Here is a 25,354-nt window from a genome sequence, read left to right as displayed (position 1 = left end):
TGGACAATCCGCAATAGGTGGCAGGTGACGTGGCAAGTGAACAATCCGCAATGTGTGGCAGGTCACGTGGCAAGTGGACAAACCGCAATGGGTGGCAGGTGACGTGGCAAATGGACAATCCGCAATGGGTGGCAGGTGACGTGGCAAATGAACAATCCACAATGTATGGCAGGTGACGTGGCAAGTGGACAATCCACAATGAGTGGCAGGTGACATGGCAAGTGGACAATTTGTAATGTGTGGCAAGTGACAATCTGCAACTTGTGGCAAGTGGACAATCTGAAATGAGTGGCAGGTGATGTGGCAAGTGGACAATCCACAATGGGTGGCAGGTCACGTGGCAAGTGGACAATCCGCAATGTGTGGCAGGTGACGTGGCAAGTGGACAATCCCCAATGTGTGGCAGGTGACGTGGAAAGTGGACGATTTGCAATGTGTGGCAGGTCACGTGGCAAGTGGACAATCCACAATGGGTGGCAGGTGGACAATCCGCAACTTGTGACAAGTGACAATCTGCATCTGGTGGCAGGTGACACACTCGAGGCTCCCACTGATTCTGCATTATGGTGAGTTGAACTATTTAATTTTCTATAACAATGCAATAATAGAAATAATGTGTTTCAATCATCCTGACAGCATAACACAAATGGTGCCGTGATAATTGAAGCGCCAACATCAGCCATTGCCCCAATAAATTGCCCCCATAAAAGTATTTTCTATCAGTGCCCCTCCCGAGACTAGAATCTGGATCCGCCCCTGGGTGGGGGGGGGGCCCATACAACATTTTGCTATGGGGCCCTGTGATTTCTAGTTACGCCCCTGGACCTAAGGTCCTGAAAAATAAACAGAAAATGCCAGCAGAAGGATTTTGTACCTTTTTTATTGTGCTAATTCAATTAAAGCTGTGAACCATGACAGAACATTACAGGAAGGAAAAGAAGAAATGGTTGTAGGGAGTTACAAGTCCCATGGGGACACTTTGTTAGGCCCGTGTCCCTAGTAATCGACAACTGATGCTGGGGAATTCATTAAGAGTCTCTGGGGTTGATTTACTAAAGGCAAATAGACTGTGTACTTTGCAGTTGCTCCAGAGTTTAGTAAATGAGGTAAAGCTTCAGTTGGATTAAATACCCAATCCCATTCAAGGAAAATAAAAAACACAGCATTTTTCCTTGCACGTGATTGGATGAAGCAAGTCAGCAGAACCTATGTTCATTTACTAAGCTCTGCAGCATCTGCACTTCCAGAGCGCACTGCACTTTGCAAAGTGCACAGTCTATTTGCCTATAGTAAATCAACCCCTCTATGCCACTTTTGAAAATTCCATTATGCCAGGACAGGTGTCAGTGCTTTCCCCTGGGAACCTTTAGTCTCGCTGAGACCTACTGAGGCCAGAGTGTCTATATAGAATAGAGCTCCCTCAGTGCAGCTGAGTTCTGTAGCTGGGTGGGTGGAACCTGATTGGGATTCAGAAATGTGATTGACAGCAGCCAGAGGGTGAATTTGATAATCAATAGACAGCACACTATTGGCTATAGAATCTGTCCACTGCCCTCTGCCAATCACAAGGAGATAGCGGACCTAATGGGAAACCAGTCCTTCAGCTTCATTATCAGGCTCCACCCACTATCAGCATCACTGGTTGCTAGGACCTCATCCACTGTGACGTCCATGACAACCTGTGACAGGTGGGGAGGGGTAGCGGAGGCAAACATGCCACACAGCGCACACAGACAGGCACTCTCAAGCCTTGTACACAAAGTCGGAAATTCCGACGGAAAAGGTCGATTGGATTATATTGTCGGAAAAACCCAAAAGTGTGTGGGCTCTATCGAATTTTTTCCGTCGGAAATTCCGACGGAAAAAATTTGAGAGCAGGATCTCAAATTTTCCGACAAATCGGACTTTGTGGTCAGAACGTCCAACCATGTGTACAAGGCATTACAGTTGTCCTTAAGTGACTTCAGTTGCATTATTTTTGACCTGGAGATAATTATCTTTTCATTTGGTGTAGCCACTTTGCTACTAAGAACTATCTGAATCTGCCACATGCTCTGGTAATATATATATATATATATATATATATATATATATATATATATATATATATATATATATATATATGTATGTATGTATGTATGTATGTATGTATATATATATATATATATATATATATATATATATATATATATATATATATATATATATATATATATATATATAATCGGGTGAGGTGACAGAAGAAAGTCAGGCTGTTGAGGGGCCATGCTGTTGAGCTCTCCATCCCTCTGTAACAGATCCACACTACAACGATTCCGGGATATTGAGGGACTTTTACCATAATCCACGTCATTTTGTGGGAGGAGCGAAGGGAGACCGGACTTTTTATATAGAGGAGTGCTGAACGCGGGGAAGACACAGGAGGGAGTGATCGGAGCGCACAAGAGATCGGGCTCAGCACACAATAAACACCTACCGCTCCGCTCCTGGACACCACTACTATCATTATCACTGGACTATCCGATCCTCGGGGAGCCCACACCCAGCACACTCTGCAACAACTGGATCCTGCAATGGTAAGACTCGGCATGGCTGCTTACCTACTATCGTCTATAGAAATATGTGACTAATCAGAAGGAGCAATAAGGAAGCAGAGGGAGAAATGTGGAGCACATGTACTTCATGTATGTATGTGTACGTTATTACACACGAAGAATGACCTGAGTACTCTATCTATGTATAAGTACCTAATCACATACACTACACAAAGGATGACCCATGTATTTCATGTATGTATATGTACTTGATCACATTCATACGTACATATAATGTATATATTTACCTGATCACACAAAGAATGACCTCTGTACTCCATATATGTATATGTACCTGATCACATACATATAATTAATGTACATATGTACCTGATCACATACATACGTACATATAATGTGCATATAATATGTACCTGATGACATACGTACATATGTGTATATGTACCTGATCGCATATGTACATATAATGTGTATATGTACCTGATCACACACAGAATGATCTGTGTTCTCCATGTATGTATATCTACCTGATCATATATGTACATATAATGTGTATATATACCTGATCACATACAGTACATGAAAGATGACCCGTGCATTTTATGTATACATATGTACCTGATCACATACATACATGCATACATATAATGTGTATGTACCTGATCACACACAAAGAATGACCTGTGTACTCCATGTATGTATATCTACCAGATCACATGCGTACAAATAATGTGTATATGTACCTGCTCATATATGTACATATAATGTGTATATGTACCTGATCACATACGTACAAACAATGTGTATATGTACCTGATCACATACAGTACATGAAAGATGACCCATGTACGTATATGTACCTGATCACACTGGAATGACTCGGGTGTACTTCAGATGGTACCTGACTGCACTCGGTAGAGATCACGCCGTATACACAGCAGTGATCATAAAGATGAGGGAGATCATTAGACTCCTTCATATCTGTACTAAGAACTAATTTACAGCATTACTGTTACTACTACTCATGTTATTGTATTGTTCTGCTCCACGGATTGGGTCGACTCTCTGTATAGACTTGACTTGATGACTGAAATCTGGAATATTGTTTTCAGAAGTGTGTTTGGAATGGGATTGCTTCACTGCTAAACAAGACAGAAATTGCCTGAGTAGGAAATAGAAAGCAAACACCAAACTGACAGGAGCTCTTCTGCAGGCCGTAGGTTATGCAGGCCATACTTTGCTCAGTTTGCTTTGTTCAGCCTGCAGGCCCATAGAAATAAACTGAACAGATTCCACTATCTGCACATTTCAGGTGGATAGAGGAATCCTCCCCGCTGTGTTAGGATTTTGACAGCAGAGATGCCTCCGCCACTAGAATTCACTGATTGGCTGCAGTGCTGATCGAGCACTAATTTTCCAACAAGCCCGTTCATGAGAAATGAATCATTAGATTGACTTCTCACAAATGCGGTCCCTGCTGAACTATCTATGGTCTGTTTTACTCTATCCAAAACTGAACAAAAGTTGGGGTTGTTCTGGTAAGTAAACCATTGAAAGCGTTTTATTATCTCTGTTCAACAAGTGTGGAAACGAAAAATAAATCTGTTCATCCAGCCAGAAATCTGATAAGGTCCTGTACTCTCTGCCCCTTGTTTGGTATAAGCATTGTTCCCTACAATTTCTGTGGACTATAAAACACTTCCCCTGTTATGGAGAGGAGAGGAAGGTGTTATGTAGTCCTAACTTCCTGTCCTAGGGGGACAATGGTGCTCAGTTGTCACCTTAGGGAAGGAAGTGAGTTACATGCAGGATTACCAGGATAAGATAATGGAAAACGTATGACAGAAGAAAATGAATGCAGCCACCACATCTAAGAACTGTTTTTTTTGTTCTTGGGTTTAGATACACTTTAATGTGTTTCTAAACCCCAGACCAAAAATGTAATATATTTTAGCTTACTAGTCCTTGGTGTGATGACTTTGTTTTCTTGTTTTCATATGTTTTGCTTTCAACTGGTAATCATCGTAGTTGTCCTTTAATTCTGTTTTTTGAATTTATACTATTCATGTACACTAGAGGTCGGCCGATATATAGCGGCTGATATTTGGCGTTTTTAAAATGAATCCGCATCAGCCAATTGTGCTGATAAAAAAGGCCGATTTAAACTTCATGAGACTTGCAAATAACTTCTGTAATAGAAGTCAATGCAAATTGCCTGAAGACTTCTGTGACTTGTCTCTCCTATCTGGGCAGCCTGCCAAGTCTGAGAAAAGAAGCAAATAGATACAATGTTTCTACTTATCAATGAACTGAACTATGTAGGAGTTCGCAGTTTAACCATTTAAAGACTAAATCTTTTCTGACACTTGTTGCTTACAAGTAAAAATGCTGTATTTTCTGCTAGAAAATCACTTAGAACCCCCAAACATTATATATATATATATATATATATATATATATATATATATATATATATATATATATATATATATATTTTTTTTTTTACCAGTGACCCTAGAGAATAAAATAGCAGTTGTTGCAATATTTTATGTCATACGGTATTTGCACAGCGGTCTTTCAAACGCAATTTCAAAATACACTAGTGAATTAAAAAAAACGAAAACAGTAAAGTTAGCTAATTTTTTTTGTCCAAAAGTTTTGAGTACCTGTTTTTGTGTATTTAATATTTTTTTTAATCTAAATTATACATACAAGTGAACTGATTGGAGGTTTGCTTTGTTTTATAAATGTTTAGATGTGACCCTTCACTTTCCTTTATGGGGCACTTGGGGCACTGTTCCTCCCAAGGATACCTACAACGGGGCACTATTCCTCCCACTGACATCAGTGACAAGGCACTATTCCTTCCACTGACAACAATGATGGGGCACTATTCTTCCCACTGACACCAATGATAGGACACTATTCTTCCCACTGACACCAATGATGGGGCACTATTCTTCCCACTGACACCAATGATGGGGCACTATTCTTCCCACTGACACCAATGATGGGACACTATTCTTCCCACTGACAACAATGATGGGGCACTATTCTTCCCACTGACACCAATGATGGGACACTATTCCTCCCACTGGCACCAACAAAAGGGCACAATTTTTCCCACTGATCTCAATGATGGGACACTATTCCTCTCAATGACACCAACAAAAGGGAACAATTTTTCCTACTGATAACAACAATGGGGCACTATTCTTCCCACTGACACCAATAATGGGTCATTGTATACTCCCATTGGGCATTTTCTACTCTCACTGGCCACAGACCGGCCCCCTCAAAGTCTGAGGTATAGTAAACTGGTCCTTTGTTTAGAAAGTTTGGAGACCTCTGACCTAAAGAACTAAATTGTTACAATGTTTCTCTTTATCTCCGTCTAAGGCTGGACACACACTATACAATTTTCTTTAGATTTTTTTTCCTTTAGATTTACCAAAAGCATATAATATGAGGCCAAACCTAAAAACTTTGAATTTGTATGCAATCAGGTAGGCTCTTGCACTACATAGTTGAAGCTAAATCTAAAGGAAATCTAATGCCGTGTACACACGGTCAAACTGTATGACGTACTTAGTCTGGCGGAAAAGTATGCCAGACTGTCCGTCGGAATTTCCGAACGGGCTACTTGCGCTCACACGGCACTTTTTGAGCGGACTAATACGGCGTACTAAGTCCGCCGTACTATCCGCCCTACTTTTGAAATGAACAGACTCGCCCACATACGCGGAGGAAAGTCCGCTCATTTCGAGCGCGTCTCCAGGTAGGCGGGGCCCTTGGGGCCCTTCCCCAAGGCACCCCCCCATGTTGAGGGCACGCGGCCTGGTATGGCTCAGGAGGGGGGGCGCTCGCTCGCCCCCCTTTCCTGGCCAGCCGGGTAGCGTGCTCGGACAAGGGTCTGTTGTGGACTTGGGGGGACCCCCACGCCGATTTTTTTTCGGCGTTGGGGTTCCCCTTTAAGTCCATACCAGGCGGCGGGGCCAGCGACGTCTCCTTCGCGGGCCCCGCCTACCTGGATACCCGCTCGAAATGAGCGGACTTTTCTCCGGGCGGGAAAAGTCCGCTCATTTCAAAAGTACGGCAGACTGGCATACACACGGCCGGATTGTCCGCCGAAATGCGAGTACGACGGACAGAATTTAGAAAAAAAATTAATTCTTAGTACGCCGGACTGCACGCTGAAAAAGTCCGCTGAAACCCACACACGAGCGGACTGTCCGCTGAAATGTGTTTCGGCGGACTAAGTAGGCCATACAGTGCGCTCGTGTGTACGCAGCATAACAATAAAAGTTGTATGGTGTGTATCCAGCTTAAGCTAAACTTGGCAGGCTGCCTGTTTTTTTTGTTTTTTGGTCTTGATTTTTAACCGCTTCCCGACCGGCATACGCCCATGTACGTCATCAGAATGGTACGGGCAGGCATATTGGCGTACAGGTATGTCCATTTCTATATATGCCGCCCTGCCATCGCGTGAGCGGCGGCGCGTTTGCGTGCCGGTCGGGACCCCCGTGAGTCCGGTCGCGGGTCCCGCGGACTCGATCGCCGCGGGGATACCCACGATCGTCTCACGGGGAGGCTGAACGGGGAGATGCTGTTGTAAACAGCATCTCCCCGTTCTACCTAGCAACAAGTGACATTGATCTCTGCTCCATGTGATTGGAGTAGAGATCAGCGTTCACTAACACAAAGCCCAGCCCCCCACAGTTAGTAACACGCCCCTAGGAACACTTAACCCCTACACTGCCACCCACTGGTTAACCCCTTCACTGCCAGTGTCATTTACACAGGAATTAGTGCATTTGTATAGCACTGATTGCTGTATAAATGACAGTGGTCCCAAAAATGTGTCAAAAATGTCCAATGTGTCTGCCATAATGTCAGTCACAATAAAAATCGCTGATCGCTGCCATTACTAGTAAAAAAAAAAAAAAAGATTAATAAAAATGCCATAAAGCTATCCCCTATTTTGTAAACGCTATAACTTGCACAAACCAATCAATAATCGCTTATTGCGATTTTTTTACCAAAAATATGTAGAAGAATACGTATTGGCCTAAACTGAGGGAAAAAAACAGTTTTTTTATATATTTTTGGGGGATATTTATTATAACAAAAAGTAAAAAATAATGCGTTTTTTTCAAAATTGACGTTTATAGCACAAAAAAAAAAAAACGAAGGGGTGATCAAACATCACCAAAAGAAAGCTCTATTTGTGGGAAAAAAAAGGACGTCAATTTTGTTTGGGAGCCACGTCGCATGACCGCGTAAGTGTCAGTTAAAGCGACGCAGTGCCGAATTGCAAAAAGTGGTCTGGTCTTAAGCCAGCAAAATGGTCCTGTCTGAAAGTGGTTAACTAATAATCTTGCAGCTCTAGTTAACTCTGTGTAATACATTATAAAGTTAAAGTGAGTAGAGTAGTGAGGGGTTAGACCCCTATCACACTTTTATTGCTGTGTCCCCATTCTCTCTATTTGTCCTTCTGACTGCTGAAAATCCCAAATATTGATTTGTCACTTGAACAGCAATAGAGGGAAAATTGTTCAAAGGGCACACTTGTTCTGGTGTTAACTTTGTAAGAGGGTACTCCCTTAGGAATCATAAGGAAGTCTTCCCAATGGTACAGAGAGCAAAAAATAAATAAAATAAATCTGTTTTGAACCAAAATTTGCCACATAGGTGGCCCTGCCACCACTCTTCTACCTGACATCCTTCAACTGAAAAATCCAAGGAACCAGGTCAAAAATTGTCAGCCGAATAGCAGCTGCATCCAACCTGATTGCAGTGTCTGTTTAAATATTATGACAGCCAGTGGCGGCTGTCATAATACGATAGCTGCAGCTGGAGATCCGTCTATCTGTGCTGTATGACAGTTTTACAGTTATACAGTTTTATGTCAGCCATGAATTTGTAAACTTTTGCTATGTGGAAATCAACTTTATTGATAAAAGTTCTCTTACAGATGTCACCCTAAACTAATCTTTAAATTCTTTTTTTGCCTTTATTCCAGGCTTACTTGTGTTTGACTCTTATTTTTATATATTTGGCCACATGTGCCCAGGCTGAGAGGAGGTGTTTATCTCCTGTTACAGATGAACATCTAAATTACCTGGATGAGATGGTAAGAAAAAAAAAAAAGTAGTAAAAAATGTAATTGTCACAGTAATTGTAGTAATTTGTAGCTCTGTCACATAGAAATTACCTTTTAGTATAGTTAGATACAGAATTACTGTTAGCTGCTCATGTCAGTCAATGCAGCTGCTAATGAGAAACCGCAGCGATTTGTAGCTGTATAGACATGTCTTGCAGCTAACTGTGGCAGGAAGTCCATAGCTGGCTGCAGATTGATAGAGATAAGATTTGTACCTGCTACAGATCTCTAAAAGAACTGCTCAAAACAGTCCTAAGGTATCACTAAAAGGCAAAACTTAAAAAAATAAAAAATATATGTTATTAAATAGCATTTATATGGAGAACACTATAGATTTTTCTGCTTTCCCTTTGAGATAAAATTGGGGATTTATTCCCTTGGGCTAGACCAGCTGTTTGATTCATGAAGCTGACCTTTGAGCGATAATTGATTTGGCCTGAAACTCTGGGTGATTTGGAATAATCTGTATACTTAATAGAATATTCAAAGATAAACAGAAAATCATAAATAGTGCAAAACAGTGCTAATAAATTTGTAAAGTTTACTGTAAACATCACCCATATAAGCTTACCAAAAGACATGTGAGTGTGACATCACATTTGTGTATGATAGTCATCAAACTGCAGCACACAGGAACCCTCCGTCACTCACTGTTAACAAGTCCCTGAGCAGACCGATGCTCTGGGAAGACAGAAATAAAGAGCACCAAGCTCCCATAGTGTAAACTCCTCAGTGTGATACAGTAGTTGGCACCAAGCAGACTGCGATTTCTACAATGCTTGTGTCCCTGATGACATCATGTGAGACTAAACATGTAGGGCGGAGCTGGAAGTTGTGACATCACCATGTATGCACGATAGCAAAAAGCATTGTAGGATTCATTTGTTTTGGTATCACAAAGAGAGGTATGCAGCTCCACAGAAAATAGCCCAGTCCAGTAAGGCCGCATACCGTATATACTCGAGTATAGGCCGACCCGAATATAAGCCGAGGCCCCCAATTTACCCCCAAAAAAACTGGCAAACTTATTGACTCGTGTATAAGCCGAGGGTGAGACATGCCTGTCCATCCCTGTGTGTGTGTCCGTCCATCCCTGTGTGTCCGTCCATCCCTGTGTGTCCGTCCATCCCTGTGTGTCCGTCCATCCATCCCTGTGTGTGTGTGTGTCCATCCATCCATCCATCCCTGTGTGTGTGTGTCTCCATCCATCCATCCATCCATCCCTGTGTGTGTGTGTCTCCATCCATCCATCCATCCATCCCTGTGTGTGTGTGTCTCCATCCATCCATCCATCCCTGTGTGTGTGTGTATCCATCCATCCCTGTGTGTGTCTCCATCCATCCATCCATCCGTGTGTGTGTGTCTCCATCCGTGTGTGTGTGTGTGTGTGTGTGTGTGTGTGTGTGTGTGTGTGTGTGTGTGTGTGTGTGTGTCCAGCCTACCTGTGTCCCGAGCCTCCGTCCCGTGTCGTGCCTTGCCTTCGTCCCGTCCCGTCCCGTCCCGTCCCGTGCCGTGCCTTGCCTTGCCTCCGTCCCGTGCCCTCTTCGTCGGCGGCCATTGTAAAATTCAAAAGCCGCGCCTCCTCCTTCGCCTGTGATAGGCGGAACACTGAATTTCCCAGCAGCCTGTGTTCCGCCTATCACGGACGTCGTATCATCCTCGTCCGTAGTACGAGGATGAGACGATGCCCGTGATAGGCGGAACACAGGCTGCTGGGAAATTCAGTGTTCCGCCTATCACAGGCGAAGGCGGAGCCGGAGGCGCGGCTTTTGAATCATAGAATGGCCGCTGTCTGTCTGCTCGACACGCTGATCGAGCGGGCAGACAGCGATGACTCGAGTATAAGCCGAGGGGGGCACTTTCAGCCTCAAAAAAGAGGCTGAAAATCTCGGCTTATACTCGAGTATATACGGTATATGTGTACTGTTGGTGGACGGGAAGGGGTTAAGGACTTTCCTTATACTATTTATGATTTAATGTTAATCTTTTGTATTATAGTTTATGTGTTGTCCTGCACATATATTTACTGCTGCTCACTGTAAAACCTGACCACTGCAGGTAAAGGAGGGTAGCGTTTGGGGATTACTAGTGTGAACAAGCCCTAAAAAACATTTGTCAAACTGTATCCATATTTTTGAAATTAGGGCACACTTAGTTCCGTGGATGATCTCTCAGTGTTACGGTGGGAGTGATCAATGGTCTCTTCAGTATTCAATTAAATACTTACATTTCCTTTATATCCTAGGTTACTCTTATGGTGAACCTTTGCTTTGCCAATACAGGGCAAAGCAGCAAGTTTATTTTAATGTCCGCATGGACAAAGCACAGTTTCAATTCTGTTCAAGTAAAGATTAGATATTTTGGGTGAGGTTCAGCTTTATTCAACTGTTTTCTATTTATTTTATTTGTCATATATTCAGTGACCACACAGGACTATTCAAAGTAACCTTTCTGTAGTGTTAAGGACAATCTTACCAGAAGGCAGGATATATGGACTCTTACTATTTACACCAATTCATTTTTATGTAATTTTTTTTAATGTTCTAAACCAGCAACATCATCCCCTCACCATTTCCCCCTAGAGGCGATTCAGTTCGCATTGTGCGCTATACAAGTATTTCATTCATTCATTCATTTCCCCCACTTCCTATCCATACCATATATCATTTGAATGCTGTCAACATTTGCAACAATTTAATTGTTGTGTATGGTCCTACATCAGTATCCCTGCTTACACCTGGGAGTGCCTCAGCTTGACAAACATTGTTGTTTTACCCAAATTGAAGGTTAGAAGACACCTTTGGGGTGTCAGTGGAGGTTTTCTACTGTGGGAGCAGTTCTTCACATACTTTGGAAGATTTGCTGGATTGAGTGAAATAAACACTATTTTTCACCACAGAGTGGTGCACACATTGATGCTGTTTTTCAAGAAAGGGTGACCCAAATTAAAATGTATTTGCATTGACTTATCACTTTTTATGTTATGTAATGTTTTATTTGATTTATTACTGTAATGTTATTCATTTTTGTTTGCATACTAAGTTATTAAGCACATTTACTATACTATACATCAGGCATGTCCAAAGTCCGGCCCGCGGGCCAATCGCGGCCCGCGGTCCGGTTTTGAACGGCCCGCCTGGTTATTTAAACATATACATCTTTTGTGGCCCCCAGCGATCTCCCAGCGCCGGGGTCACAAAAGATATATAGTCCAGCTGACTTGGAGGCAGGACGAGTGCCGTGCACACAGGCTGAGAATTTCCTGTGTACATGGCAGCTGTAATAGGAAGTCCCATCTCTGCCATTGGACGACTGTTCTGTCCATCAGAGGAGGCGGGACTTTCTCTTAAAGGGGCCGTTGTGTAAACAGGAAATTCTCCTGTAGGATGTCTTTGGCGCTCGTCCTGCCCTCCATGGCTGCACTGATGGTAATGGTGGCTGCATTCCTGGCAATTGCAATTGTGGGGCTGCATTCCTGGCAATGGTGAGTGAATTCCTGGCAATGGTGGCTGCATTCCTGGCAATGGTGGCTGCATTCCTGGCAATGGTGGGTGAATTCCTGGCAATGGTGGGTGAATTCCTGGCAATGGTGGCTGCACTCCTAGCAATTGGGGGTGAATTCCTGGAAATGGTGGCTGCATTCCTGGCAATGGTGGCTGCATTCCTGGCAATGGTGGCTGCAATGGTGGCTGCATTCCTGGCAATGGTGGCTGCAATGGTGGCTGCATTCCCGGCAATAGTGGGTGCATTCCCGGCAATGGTGGGGCTGCATTCCTGGCAATAGTGGGTGCATTCCCGGGAATGGTGGGGCTGCATTCCTGGCAATAGTGGGTGCATTCCTGGCAATGGTGGGGCTGCATTCCTGGCAATGGTGGGTGCATTCCCGGCAATGGTGGGGCTGCATTCCTGGCAATGGTGGGTGCATTCCCGGCAATGGTGGGGCTGCATTCCCGGCAATAGTGGCTGCATTCCCGGCAATGGTGGGGCTGCATTCCGTGCAATGGTGGGGCTGCATTCCGTGCAATGGTGGGGCTGCATTCCGTGCAATGGTGAGTGAATTTCTAGCAGTGGTGGGTGCATTCCTGGCAATGGTGAGTGAATTTCTAGCAATGGTGGGGCTGCATTCCTGGCAATGGTGGGTACATTCCTGGCAATGGTGGGTACATTCCTGGCAATGGTGGGCACTGCATTCCTGGCAATGGTGGGCACTGCATTCCTAGCAATGGTGGGCGCTGCATTCCTAGCAATGGTGGGCGCTGCATTCCTAGCAATGGTGGGGCTGCATTCCTGGCAATGGTGAGTGAATTTCTAGCAATGGTGGGGCTGCATTCGTGGCAATGGTGGGTGCATTCCTGGCAATGGTGGGGCTGCATTCCTGGCAATGGTGGGTGCATTCCCGGCAATGGTGGGTGCATTCCCGGCAATAGTGGGTGCATTCCCGGCAATGGTGGGGCTGCATTCCCGGCAATAGTGTGTGCATTCCCGGCAATGGTGGGTGTGCATTCCCGGCAATGGTGGGGCTGCATTCCCGGCAATGGTGGGGCTGCATTCCGTGCAATGGTGGGGCTGCATTCCGTGCAATGGTGGGGCTGCATTCCGTGCAATGGTGGGGCTGCATTCCGTGCAATGGTGGGGCTGCATTCCTGGCAATGGTGGGGCTGCATTCCTGGCAATGGTGAGTGAATTTCTAGCAGTGGTGGGTGCATTCCTGGCAATGGTGAGTGAATTTCTAGCAGTGGTGGGTGCATTCCTGGCAATGGTGAGTGAATTTCTAGCAATGGTGGGGCTGCATTCCTGGCAATGGTGGGTACATTCCTGGAAATGGTGGGCGCTGCATTCCTAGCAATGGTGGGCGCTGCATTCCTAGCAATGGTGGGGCTGCATTCCTGGCAATGGTGAGTGAATTTCTAGCAATGGTGGGGCTGCATTCGTGGCAATGGTGGGTACATTCCTGGCAATGGTGGGCACTGCAATTCTAGCAATGGTGGGCGCTGCATTTCTAGCAATGGTGGGCGCTGCATCCTGGCAATGGTGGGCGCTGCGTTCCTGGCAATGGTGGGTCTGCAGATGGGCACTGACCCTTATTTTGCTTCAGTTCTTTATGTAAAATTAAATTTTTTTATCCTGAAGCTTCCCTCTTAAAGTGAAGGTGCGTGTTATACCCCAAAAAATACGGTGTATCCAAATAATACACTTGAGTTCATCTCTTCACCACACACAGCCACAAAGACATGAGAATTCTTGTTGGGTAGTGTATTAGTGCTCGGCCGAACACACTAAGGCCGCGTACACATGGGCGGATTGTCTGCCCAACTAAGTTCGTCAGACAATCCGACAGACAGTCCGTTCAAAATTTGCATGAACGGACTTGACCACACACGATGAGCAGACAGTCCGCTGAAAGCGTGCGCAATGACGTGTACAGCACGTACGACGGGACTAGAAAAACGACGTCCTATACACTGAAATGCAACCTTCGGCCGTGTAAATCCTTTCTGAGCATGCGCCATACTTAGTTCGTCCAACTTGCCTACACACGAGCGGACTGTCCGCTGAAACCAAGTTTGGACGGACAAAACCAAGTTTGAACGGACAAAATTTTGGAAATTCCGTAAGACTTTGTTCGTCAGACAGTCCGCTGAAAAAGTCCGCTGAAGCCCACACACGAGCGGATTGTCCGCTGAAACACGGTTCAGCGGACTAAGTTGGACAGACAATCCGCCCGTGTGTACGCGGCCTTAGACCGAATTTTAATGGTTCAAAGAATGTCAGGCAAAATGGTCTGGATGTTCAGTTCATCAAATCTGGCCCTCTTTGAAAAAAGTTTGGACACCCCTGCTATACATCATTTGTTTAACCCCTTAACACGGCTTCTGTATCATGTGACCGCTGTGTCCATCCGACTGACTTCCGATCAGAAGCCTTGAATGACAGCTGTCAGTGACAGCTCGGACAGTGTGCTGGCAGCATGCAGTGAGGTGTACTCTCAGCACGGAGCCTCCTGCCGCAGATGGGTTATAAAATCCACCTTTCTTGCTTCCGCATAAATGCGGTATGAGGTCAACAAGAGGTTAAGAGGTTAGAAATATCACAAGTCAACACCTGATGTAAAGAGATTTTATACTTACCTATCCCCCTGCTTATTCCTCCAGTCTTGGCTCTCATGCAGAACAGTCACCTCCATCCAGCCGCCCCTCTTCTGCCACGCCCTATGTCTTTATAGGACACAGTTGTGACAAAGGGGTTAGTGGAAGTAACCACAGCGCACAGTAGAGGATGCGATATCCAGCACTTTCAGAAGTGTTGAATGTAATGATTCTTCAGGGGGCCATAACTCTTAAAACAAAGTGAAAATCAAAGGAATGGGTAATAGGACATGTAAGGATAAAGCCTCTTCTTTTGCTAGTGAAGCTGTGTTACTTTTTTAACCAAGCGATAGTGGTTGTAAATGTTACTATGAATGTGATAGTGACATAATACTCTTATGACTGTAACTGTTCTCTTTCTGTTACAGATTGATGCCCAGTTAAAAATGCCTTGCTCTGTGAAAATGAAATTAATGGACAACAAAATAGTGGTGAGTTTGACAAAGCTCAGTTCTCAAAGTATTTTTAAAAATGTACATATTGTCCGCATAGGCAAAATGTTCTGCATTGTAACACAAATAGACTGCTTTCCTAAGGATGTAGTGGACCACATTATGACTGCCCAGTGTAGACAGTATACTAAAGTTCACTCACCCTGATCATAACCCTGCCTATTTGGGCATACTGTTTTTTTTTTACTGATGTAAATCCAAAATTCGCTAAAGCATAGGCATGCTCACACAAGCTTTGGTCTCTGAAGATCGTTTCACTCCGGATCACTCTTCAGAGAGCATTGGACAGGAGGCGAGAAGGCACTGTATTCACCACCTGCTGTAACCCTTGATCACCACACTTGTGTTGCATGAAGTTACGTGGAGTTTGCAGAGTGGCCCATTATCTTGAATGGTTGCATTCAGCAAGCTCTATGCCTGCAAAAAAAAACAGGAGGTATAATTCCTTGTATAGAAAGTAAATGCTCTTATCCAAAACAACAGTGCTAAAAAAATCATTGATAGCATAAATTCTAAAAAGTTTTTTTTCACAAACAGAGTGAAATAATTAAACTAACTGTGAGTCCATGGTTTAAATAAATAAATGAAAAAAGTTCCATACACAAGATAGTGTGATCATAGGTTCCCAACAACCATTTAGAGGTGATTCCTCGTGAATATATTTGTGATCCTATATAAATACACTGTGCTCCACTACACACATACAAGGATTTGCCTCTTACCAGATGGATCGACCTTTTGCAGGTCTAACACAGCCTTTTTGTAGCTTTTTCAGTGCAAGCAAATAATACCTACTGTGGCATATGTAAAACCTGTATACTTAATAGAATATTCAAAGATAAACAGTAAATCATAAATAGTGCAAAACAGTGCTAATAAATTTGTAAAGTTCCCTGTAAACATCACCCATATAAGCTTACCAAATGACATGTGACATCACATTTGTGTATGATAGTCATCAAACTGCAGCACACAGGAATCCTCCGTCACTCCCTGTTAATAAGTCCCTGAGCAGACCGATTCGCCCCTGATGACATTATGTGAGACGAAACATGTAGGGCGGAGCTGGAAGTTGTGACATCACCACACATGCGCGATTGCAAAAAGTATTGTAGGGGTCGTCTGTTTTGGTTTAAAATAGCACAGTCCAGTAAGGCCGCATATATGCGTACTATTGGTGGGAAGGGGTTAAGGACTTACCTTACACTATTTAGGATTTATTGTTAATCTTTGAATATTCTATCAAGTGTATGGTATGTATTCATTCTTTAAGCACTGCATCTTTTGTATTATACTTTGATATGTGTTGTCCCGCACATATACTTACTGCTGCTCACTGTAAAACCCGACCACGGCAGGTAAAGGGGGGTAGCATTTGGGGATTGGTAGAAGTGCGGCTTAGCTACAGGGTTTTACTGCCCCCCCCCCAACCACTAGTGTGAACAAGCCCTAAAAAACATTTTTGTTTTGTCAAACTGTATCCATGTTTTTGAAATTAGGACACACCTAGTTCTGTGGTTGATCTCTCAGTCTTACGGTGGGAGTGATCAATGGTCTCTTCAGTATTCAATTAAATACTTACATTTCCTTTATACCATATGTCACTCTTATAGTGAACCCTTGCTTTGCCAATGCAGGGCAAAGCAGCAAGTTTATTTTAATGCCTGCATGGACAAAGCACAGTTTCACTTCTGTTCAAGAAAATATTCGATATTTCTGGTAAGGTTCAGCTTTATTCAACTGTTTTCTATTTATTTTATTTGTCATATATTCAGTGACCACACAGGACTATTCAAAGTAACCTTTCTGTTCGTAGATCACATAATCTAGTGTTAAGGACAATCTTACCAGAAGGCAGGAAAACTTTTTGGGGATTTTGTTGGAATATTGTGTCAGTACAGGGGCAGTGTACAAACCCAGTATACAGAATTTGGATGGAGTTTGTAATTAAATTCTTACATGCTTCTTTCTTTTAGGGAGACTATTGCTACAAAAGAGGAGTAATAAGTCAGCTTTCTACTCTTTTGGAAAAACTTGAATTTAAACCAAATTCACAAAGTTATAATTATACTAAGAGGCTAAATGACCTATACAATCAAAGATTTCAGGACTGTATAGATGAGAATGATGACCTAACACAGGTAAAGTTCTTTCCATATTGCTTAGAAGGTTATTAGTGGCGAACCCCAAGGTTCTGTGTTGGGAGTTGGGACCCTTACTTTTTAAAATATTTATAAACGATATAGAGATGTGGATTAAAGGTATAATTTCTATGTTTATAGATGATAGAGCTATGTGCTTTTAGATGATCCCTGCAAACCCTTCTCTTCAGAGAAGCCTATTCTGCCCCCGCCTTATAACATTTATTTTCTCCATCAGATTGCCCCCCACAGTTATTACCTTTAGTTTCACTTGACCCTAGCTTCTAGGTTGTAAGCTCTAGTGGGCAGGACCCTCTGATTCCTCCAGTATTGAATTGGATTGTAACTGTACTGTCTGCCCCCACCCAGCATTTCTAGCCACAGCCATCTTGAGTAAGGGCAGATGATTCATGTAGCACTTAGTTCCTAAAATCCATCTGCCCTTAGCGCTGGCATGCATTCAGAAGTCTCTCCTGCTCTCTTCCATTTGAAAGAAAAAAATAATGCCCATGAGGACTCCTGTGATGTATGACATAATTTCGGCCTAGGTCAGAAACCAGGAAGCAACTGAAGAAATGAAAAAAAAAAGGTTGAAACAAGTAAATATAATATACTGTACCTTCCTATCCACTTACTAATGCTAGCAGCAAAAAATAATCAATGTTGATTTAGAGAGTTTATTTCTGCTTCAATGCACTATTTGGACAACTGTGTGACAGTTTAATGTTGATAAATGTTACGTTATGCACTAAAATCTAAATGCATGCTAAATAATGGAGAAGGATCTGGGTGTTCTAGTAGATCATGGACTTAATAGCATGCAATGCCAAGCTGCAGTTTCTAAAGCTAGCAAAATACTTTCTTGTATCAAAAGTAATATAGACTCCAGAGTAGAGCTGCACAATTAATCGTGATCTCGATGCAACCCCCCTCACGATCTCTATGCAGAAAAAACTCACTCAGCTGTCAAAAGAAAAAAACGGGCAGCCTGCCAAGTTTATCACAACATTGTCAGTGCTGGTAGATAACTATAAACATTGTAACTTTTTGTTCTTAGATCAAAGGATGAACTTCCGTCTGTAGATGAGGGAAGTTTAACCATTTAAAGACTAAACCTTTTTCTGACAGTTGTTTCTTACAAAGTTAAAATCAGTATTTTTTTGCTAGAAAATTACTTGGAACCCCCAAACATTATATATATTTTTTTAGCAGAAACCCTAGGGAATAAATGTGGAACAGACTCCTTCAGGGACTAGGCCTAGCCAGTTCAGTTTATTGCTTAACCCCTTCCCGCCGAGCGTACGCAGATCGGCGTACTCGGCTTCCGGGGGGTATACCGGGATGATGCCCGCACCTGCAGGCATCATCCCGGTACCGTTTTTTTTCAGCGGGTGATTGGCTATCCAGGCATAACAACCGAAGCGGCTAAAAGCGTTCCCCCCCCTCCCGCCGCCTCCCGCCGCTGTTACCGGAGCTCCCGATTGATCGGGAGCCCCGATTCAAGATCCGGCGCCTCCGGCTGCTGGGGAGGAACTGGAATGAAGCCGTAATCGGCTTCGTTCCAGTATCCTAATAGTAAACACGGAAGCGACGCCATGACGTCACTTCCCGTTTACTCGGCTGACAATGGCGCCGGTTTTAAAAATATATACAGTATTCAGAATCGCCGTTTTCGGCGATCTGAATACATTGAAGTGTAAAGGAGTACCTGTCACCACCTATTACTGTCACAAGGGATGTTTACATTCCTTGTGACAACAATAAAAGTGATCAAATTATTATTATTTTTTTTTAAAAAATGTATTCATTTTCAAATAAATAAAATAAAAGCTCGCAAAGCAAATAAAACTCATATGGAAGTTGCGCCCGCATATGTAAACGGTGTTCAAATCACACATGTGAGGTATCGCCGCGATCGTCAGAGCGAGAGCAATAATTCTAGCACTAGACCTCCTCTGCAACGCTAACTTGGTAACCGTAAAAAAAAATGAAAGCGTCGCCTAGATTTTTAGGTACCGTACTTTGTCGTCAATCCACGAGTGCATGCAATTATAAAGTGTGACATGTTTGGTATCTATTTACTCGGCGTAACATTATCTTTCACATTTTGCAAAAAAAGTGGGCTAATTTTACTGTTTCATTTTTTTTTAATTCATGAAAGTGTCCCTTTTCCCAAAAAGTTGCGTTTAAAACACCGCTGCGCAAATACCGTGTGACATAAAATATTGCAACAATCGTCGTTTTATTCTCTAGAGGCTCTGCTAAAAAAATATATGTTTGGGGATTCCAAGTAATTTTCTAGCAAAAAATATGGATTTTAACTTGTAAACACCAAATTCCAAAAATAGGCTTAGTCATGAAAGGGTTAAAAACATGCTGGATGTATTCCTGAATGTACAGAATATAAAAGGCTATTAAAATGTACAAAAAATAACACCAGGAATTGTTTAACCAGGAAATGTTCAATTGCCTTTTGATAATCTAAAAGGATTTATTTTTCTGTGGTGGAATTATTATTTTTTACTATGCTTTGTAGGGTTTTTTCCTCTGGATCAGCTGTGGGTATAGGGTTCTGTATATGGATGTTTTCAATGTACTTATTTATTCCTTTTTTTATTTTTTTTGTTGGTTGAACTAGATGGACATGTGTCTTTTTTCAACCCGAAAATACTGTGTAACATTCTAAACAAATTCATGGTGAACAGCTTGTATATCGATAGTTCTTAGATTTGTAAATTTTTACATTGGACTGTCACATGAAAATGTGTGCCTTAGCAATTATTATTTAGTAATTAAAATAAAATGCCTCTATTTTTCTTTAATTTACTAGGAAGACCTAGAACCCTGTTCACGTCACACTGATTTAAACCCTGTCCAGCTTTTGGAAAGAATAAAAATGTCATTTGTGATATTTCGAGATTTTAAAGTAAATTCTGAATCTGAAGTAAACTGTTATGAGGAGTATCAGATGTGCGAGGAAGAATATGACCATTCAGCAAAAGGTGAGATTGATAATACCATCAAGAGCTATGCTTACCGATACTGTTTTCAGCTTAAGTGTTAAAATGCAATACAAGATTGAATATTGATTGTTTGTCTTTGGGTCTGATTTACTAAAACGTGAAATGAAGTGAGGTGAAATACAGTAAGCTTAAGTGATTCTTTGCTGGATTTCCTAAAATGTAAAGTGAGCTAAAAAGAACCTGTGTTCACTTCTAACATCCAATCCAAGGTAAAAAAGAAGCATCTACTTTAAAAAAAAATCCTCTACAATCAATTAGATGTTGAAAAAGTACACACATTTCTAGGTATTGTACACAGACATGTGTTTGCCTCATAACTGCTTTACTCCCCATACACACCAGAGGGAATGCAAAGGTAGCTTAGAAGTTGGTAAGAGTCAGCTCATCTACAATACATCTAAAATGAAATCTGAATTGAAATGAAAGCATTTGACTTTGTACATAAACTATACATTGTGCCCAGCATAACTTAATTTCAATGCACTTTTCTGTATTTCACACTTTAGTAAATAAGGCCTCAAATGTTTGACTTGCACCTAGCACCATTAACAAATCCACTGCTTCTTTAACATGTCTTTGCTCTCATCATAACTTACCCAAGGCTGCTAACATGTCTGTTGTCTCACATTAACAAACCCAGTGCCACTATATCATCTCTATACCATCTCTATAGTATTTGTACAGACCAGGGCTTTATCAAAGCCTCTACCTCTTTCTTTGAATCTTGCAGGTCCTCAGTGTGCTTGTCCTTCCCCAACAACACCCATTACTTCTGCTACATCTACTCAAAAATCGCTAAGCAACTTGTCAGAAATTAAGAGCAGCCCATATGCTTCCATCATCCCCTTCAGTACAGTTTCTATTACAGAGTATACGAGTGGCACTGATTTAGAAAATCCTCAACAGAGCTCCTCAGAGAGTATAGAACTGTCATCTGTCATCATAACAAGTCCACCAACTGAAGTACAGACTTTAACCACCATCATGGATCACTTGCATGCTGCCACCACGGATCGTCTGGTCTCAGGCCCAGAGTCTTCACCTACCAAAATGGACATTTCCTTCAGTGGCATGGAATTTAATAATGGTATCACTGAATCAGCATACACCATGAGTTTGCCTCAAACTAGGACATATCCTGAGCATTTCAACATTGCAAGTTTAAAAACTGATGGCTCACATGCTGAAACATTGTCTACTACTAACACAGTTCTGAGCAAAGATTTTTCTCAGCAAACTGGAGAATTAACTTCTGTCACAGAACCGGTTGTTGGTGAGTTAGTGGAAACTACAGAACTCAATATAGTTTCACAGAGTTTGGGGTCAACCTTTCAGAAATATTCTAAGCCCAGTATGGAGCCCACCATAGAGTCATCATCATCATCAAGCACTGTAACCAAAGTGCGACGTTCTGTTGAAAATGTGGCTAAGACTTTAAAAGTATATGCATCAACACATCCGCAACCAGCTCTGACGAGTGATGACCGTACTACAACGCTGCTTCAACTAACCTCAAGCATCCCTCCTACCATTAAATCTCTTCAAACTATGCAACAGGAAAATGAGATCAGAAACTTTGGCTACATTTTCCCTGCTGTGGTAACAACTAAGCCTGCCAGCTCTGATACTAAAATGTCTTCCCCTGTCTCTGGAGTCCAGTCACTACCTTCAGAGGCTTCTTTACATCCAAAGTTAATAGCACATGAGGGAGGGTACACATACAACAATAATCAACAGATAGAGCAAAATGTAGCTGCTTTTATATCTGAGGACAGGGCAAATAGAGGTGTTGGTCCTGTTCATGGCTCTAATCCACTCCCTATCCTTGAAACAGAACAGCGTCACCATGGAAGACAGAACAGCAACTTATTCCTGGTCATGATTCCAAGCATTCTGGCAATATTGTTTCTGTGTGGACTTCTGTATTCCGTATATCGCTATCGGGTGAGTGGCAATGGGCATTTTTTTTTTACGTACATCATAATTGAAAGAAATGTTTTAAATACTCAGAGGGTTCAACAGTTTTAGTTTTAATTCAGCTACATCGGTGCAGGGCAAGATCTGCTAAACTTTGTGCTTCCACTTAAACTGTATAAAAAGCTAATTTGCTTTTGTGAATATAGCGGGAATGCCCCTGTCAGGTTTTTATCACTGTCTGTATCCCCACTGGGGAGATTCACCTGTGTATTTCTTATGGCGATCCGTGTCACAGAAAGAGATGGGAAATCCAACTGAAATCCAACCTTTTAGGAGTTCTCACAGATCAAGAAGTGGGGTGGAAGTCCTACAGCTGGGACACGTGTTCCTGTAACAACACTCTAACTTGGGAATTTCATTAAATTTGGAGGGATTTTCTCTCATTTCCTGATTGTCTCCTATACAGGAAGTGAAGGAAAGTTTGCCTAGCACGCCCTAGGCATATTAAACAACCTGATAAGTGTTTAAACCATCCTTGCTCTACTCTAAAATTAAAAAAAGTTTTGGCTTTACATACTCTCCATGTTGGCAGTTACTACATAGTAAACATGCTCGAGCTGGCCCTACACTGATAGATGTTTATGTTTTTAGTTTAGTCTGCAGGCCCATTAAAAAAATACTCCATGTACGCTATATAGTGCAGTGCTATTGTATTCTGACAGCCAACTCTAGTGGCCCAAACTGCAATCACTATTCAGCCAACATTTTTCTGCCCACTTCCTTCAAATTAAAAAAATGTTGGGCAGCAGGGTGCTGACAGGGCCATCCAGAAAGCGATTTTTCATCAGCCGGTCGAAATTCACTCAGTATAAGGCCAACATTTGTAATCAGAGGCACGCTTGTGTTGCATTTTAACAATAAAAATTTTCAATGCATAAAATAGAAAATGCAACTGTCACTGAATATATTGGTATACAATGTGACAGTGCATGCAATATTCTTGATTTTTAAATCAAGTATTGTGTTTTTAAAAATGTTATTTATACAAAGAATACCACAAACAGTCAGATTTTACCTAACAGATCAACAATTACCAAGAACTGTGCAGTATGAAGACATGAACGATCACATAAAATATCAAGTATAGCAGAAAATCACCATGCACAGTTGATGGTAATTTTGTTTTTTGGACTCTACAAAGAATAATCTGGTCATGAGGTTTCTATAGTGTAGATTTTTCTGCATTTGGTTGCATAGCCTTTGGTGTTTTTGATGACAAATATGTGTGGAATTATCACTGATAAAGAGCATTTTATGGAGTGAAGGACAAGTTAAACATGATGCCTGCATAGAAAGTTACTAGTGATTCTAGAGTTCTGTGGCCCTTTAAGGAATGAGTCGGCAGACACTTTCATTGCGTGTAATGATGCTGTATTCAGTTATCCCTAGCAGCCAACCAAAATGTATGCTTTGAAAAGTGCAGTGAAAGCTAAAACCTGGTTGCAGTATATGCAGATATTTAATAAACTGAGAATCAAATGCATATACCTAGTTTGGGCAGAACTTAAAGTGGAGTTCCACTCAAAATTGGAACTTCCGCTTAATTGCTTCCTCCCTCCAGTGCCACATTTGGCACCTTTTAGAGGGGAGCGAGGAAAGGGCACCTGTTTTTGAAAGGTTCCCTTCTCCACTTCTGGGAAACTGGGCATGCGCAGTAGGGAACCTGGTGTGAAGCCGAAAGGCTTCACTGCCAGGTTCCCTTACCTGGAATGGCGACGGCTGCATCTGAAGCGACGGTTGATCTGAAGATCGTCTGGGGTGCTGATATCGCGGGCTCCATGAACTGGTAAGTGTCCATATAGTAAAAGTCAACAGCTACAATATTTGTAGCTGTTGACCTAAAAATAAATTCCCCAAGGCAGAACTCTGCTTTAAGTAAAAGAGCGGTAAATTCAGTGTGGGTAAGGACTGGCATACAGTCAGTATAGGAGATTTGGGTTTGATTATTCCTTTCAACTGGGTGAACATTTTGTTCTAGCTCACAAATTTTTATTTTTTTATTTTAACAGAATAATGTTGCAATTTTTAATTCAATATATACCATACTTATATTATATGTATAATATATTATACTTATACCATACTTATATTATATATTATACTTATACCATACTAATATACACGTGGTAGCATATTATCTTAGAGAGATGTTTATCATAGTTTTGTGCTGTTTGCTAATTAAACAGCCTAGCTGCCATAGGCTTCATGATCATCATCACTTTAAACATATTTTTAGTGATGTAAGCCCTAGAGAACTGATAACTCCCTCTCTCTGTTATTTTCCTTAGGGTGATTTAAATTTGTCTAAATCTACTGCTCCTCTGAAGAGTGATTGGCAATTGGATTTTCAGAGGCGATGGACAGGCGGTGAGGAGGCAATGGAGTTGATTTACTAAAGGAACATAGACTGTGCCCTTTTCAAAATGCTGTTGCTCCAGAGCCTAGTAAATGAGGTAAAACTTTGCAAAGAATATCCAATCACTTGCAAGGAAAAAAAAAAATAAAAAATTTTTGCTTGCACATGATTGGATGATGAAAGTCAGTTTTGCTTATGCTCATTTACTAAGCTGTGGAGCAATTGCACTTTGCAAAGTGCACAGTCTAGTTGCCTTTAGTAAATCACCCCCAATTTGACACCCACTCACCACCTGCTTTAACCCCATTTTTTTACAAATGTGTGCCATAACTGCGTGCAAGGCATTTGCAGCACTTCCCTGTACACCTGAATGGGTCACGTCATGTGTGGTAGTTTTTGCTGTGGCCATGAGTGAAGCATTGTGACTGCGTTATATAAAACCCATTTGCAGCGGGGGGGGGGGGGGGGGGAGTTGAAGCATGGCTCAAATTCACATTAGCTACCTAGTTCATATAATAAATGTGTAGAAAACATGATTATA

The 25,354-nt window shown here is 42.1% G+C and overlaps 1 protein-coding gene across 3 annotated transcripts in view; it reads left to right on the top strand.

Moving 5' to 3' along the window:
- Nucleotides 1-2,386: 2,386 nt before the first annotated feature.
- LOC143982513 (macrophage colony-stimulating factor 1-like) overlaps nt 2,387-25,354 on the top strand; it is a 38,473-nt gene continuing 15,505 nt past the window's right edge. Inside the window, exons 1-6 of one of the 3 annotated variants that reach the window (XM_077481326.1) lie at nt 2,388-2,576; nt 8,578-8,688; nt 15,233-15,295; nt 17,293-17,457; nt 20,288-20,459; nt 21,211-22,424. In XM_077481326.1, the coding sequence (XP_077337452.1) occupies nt 2,574-2,576; nt 8,578-8,688; nt 15,233-15,295; nt 17,293-17,457; nt 20,288-20,459; nt 21,211-22,424 (1,728 nt within the window). In that variant the 5' untranslated portion in view covers nt 2,388-2,573. Of the gene's footprint in view, nt 2,577-8,577; nt 8,689-15,232; nt 15,296-17,292; nt 17,458-20,287; nt 20,460-21,210; nt 22,425-25,354 lie in introns of all 3 variants that reach the window. The other 2 variants (XM_077481328.1, XM_077481327.1) reach the window with 2 other exon arrangements.

This window comes from Lithobates pipiens, unplaced genomic scaffold (genome assembly GCF_037356315.1).
Source record: "Lithobates pipiens isolate NorthernLeopardFrog02 unplaced genomic scaffold, aLitPip1_a1.2 Scaffold_16, whole genome shotgun sequence".
Classification (NCBI taxonomy): domain Eukaryota; kingdom Metazoa; phylum Chordata; class Amphibia; order Anura; family Ranidae; genus Lithobates; species Lithobates pipiens.
This window is presented reverse-complemented; position numbering and strand designations above follow the sequence as displayed.